General features: G+C 49.5%; 1 protein-coding gene across 1 annotated transcript; it reads right to left on the reverse strand.

Moving 5' to 3' along the window:
- Positions 1–450: 450 nt before the first annotated feature.
- Positions 451–1,143, reverse strand: Cldn2 (claudin 2). Its single transcript, XM_035449824.1, has one exon. It carries the CDS (start codon positions 1,141–1,143, stop codon positions 451–453), a length of 693 nt encoding a protein of 230 aa, XP_035305715.1.
- Positions 1,144–2,052: the final 909 nt, after the last annotated feature.

Raw genomic sequence — 2,052 nt, forward strand, 5'->3', positions numbered from 1 at the left:
TAAGAGCCAACCTCAACCCGGGAAAAGGTCTTCTGGTCACAGATTGTCAGTGGGATGTGATTAGTGGGTTGGGGGCATGGATTTCCAGGTAAAGCAAAGGTCAGAAGAATGCCTCTGGGTTTAGCCAAAAGTAGCAGAGATGGGATTTGGAGTTTTAGTTTGAGCATTCAGGGTACAGGAGGTGCCTTGGTGAGGCAAGGTAAGGGAAGTAGAAAAGCTGGCTTGGTGAGTATCCTTGGCAATTCAACCTAGATGGTGTCTCACCAGTCCCCATCTTTGCCTTCCCTCCATCCAATGACCACAGTCAGTCTAGCCTCAGCAGCACCTTACACATGATTCAGTGGCAATGTCCCTTGCCTGTGACCCTCAGGGCATTGTCCACTACTTTTTTGTTGCTTTTTACAGTCCCAGTCACCACCCCACCCCATCCCCAGCTCTGGCCCTGGTTCTTCACACATACCCAGTCAGGCTGTAGGAGTTGAACTCACTCTTGGCTTTGAGCTGTTGACCAGGCCTTGGAGAGCTCCTAGTGGCAAGAGGCTGGGCCTGGTAGCCATCATAGTAGTTGGTACGATTTCCTCGAGGCGAGCAGGAAAAGCAGAGAATAACTCCAGCTACCAGGGAGAACAGGGATGAGATAATGCCCAAGTAAAGCGCCTCTCCAATCTCAAATTTCATGCTGTCTGGAACCAGTGGTGAGTAGAAGTCCCGAAGGATGCCATGAAGATTCCAGGCAACTGGGATAAAACCCAGGATGCCGCCAAGGATGAAGAAAACTCCACCCACTACAGCCACTCTGTCCTTAGCTCGAGATTCCTGGCAGAACACTGTGCATCTCATGCCCACCACAGAGATAATGCAGGCCAGTGAGGACATTGCACTGGATGTCACCATCATGGCCTGGGCAGCCTGGATGTCAGCAGGAAGTCCTAGAAGTGTACTGTAGATGTCACACTGGGTGATGCCTGTGCTGTGCGTAGCACACTCCATCCAGAGGCCCTTGGAAAAGCCAACCGCTGTCACAATGCTGGCACCAACATAAGAACTTGTTCGCCAGTTGGGAAGCAACATGGCAATCGATGTGCCTAAAAGCCCCAAAAGGCCTAGGATGTAGCCCACCAGTTGGACGCCAAGGGAGGCCATGGCAGACCTCTCAATAGAAGTCTCTTCGGAGCCCGTTCTCTTGTCTTTTGGCTGCTGCTCTTGTTTCTTGGATCCCAGCCTCTAATCCCTCATCTCACAGTGTCTCTGGCAAGCTGACTTCTTCCCTCCTTACAAGTATCTGTGGGTGGCCACAAGCAGGCTCAAGAAGGCATCTAGAAATCCTTAAAAAAAAAAAAAAAACCATAAACCAGATTAAATATTGACCAGAAGCTTATGAGAAACCAGAAAACGCTGGATGCCTTTTGACCTTTGTTATCTTTAAAAATAACACATGAGAAAGAAAAAAAAAACTTTGGAAGTAGAGCCAAAATGTCATCACCTCCTGCGTAGGCACATGCTTTAGGTTGGCAGTCAGACAAAGAAAGGCAGGGGCCAGACAGGTGGCTGCTTTCCGAGAAGGTAGTGATGGCAATAGCAGTTGTGGTGTGTTAACTCTACTGCCTGTCTCCAAGGCCTGCTATTTAACATATTGCCAAGCAACCACACCACAGGGCCCCTCAATTGCAGACTGAGGCCAAACTCCAGGAGACTGGATCGTGTGGAACAAGTCTTAGAATGCGGCCTTGGACTCCAGTTTGTTAGAGGCTACTTGAATTGCCAAGTACTGGCTTACCCCAGAATCATTTTGCCTATGGCAATAATGGATTTCCAGGGCGAATCAGGGTGGGAAACAAAGCTTTCTGTCCACTCTCTGAGAGGTCAGGTCTTTTAGCCTTGCTCAGATCCCTCCCTGCAAGGCAGAATAAGAGCCCCAAAAAGGTATAGCACACCGGGTATTTCCTGTCTCCTCTCCTAACAAATGATCCCATGACCAGCCTCTCAAATGACATGGGAGGACTCTAAAGAAAAACTGTTGAACTCCAGGTCCCAGGGGTCCTCAAGGTCCCT

This window comes from Cricetulus griseus, chromosome X (assembly GCF_003668045.3).
Source record: "Cricetulus griseus strain 17A/GY chromosome X, alternate assembly CriGri-PICRH-1.0, whole genome shotgun sequence".
Lineage (NCBI taxonomy): Eukaryota > Metazoa > Chordata > Mammalia > Rodentia > Cricetidae > Cricetulus > Cricetulus griseus.

Coding starts and splice junctions, on each gene's coding strand:
- Cldn2 (XM_035449824.1), bottom strand. CDS start 1,143: ATGGCCTCCCTTGGCGTCCAACTGGTGGGCTACATCCTAGGCCTTTTG.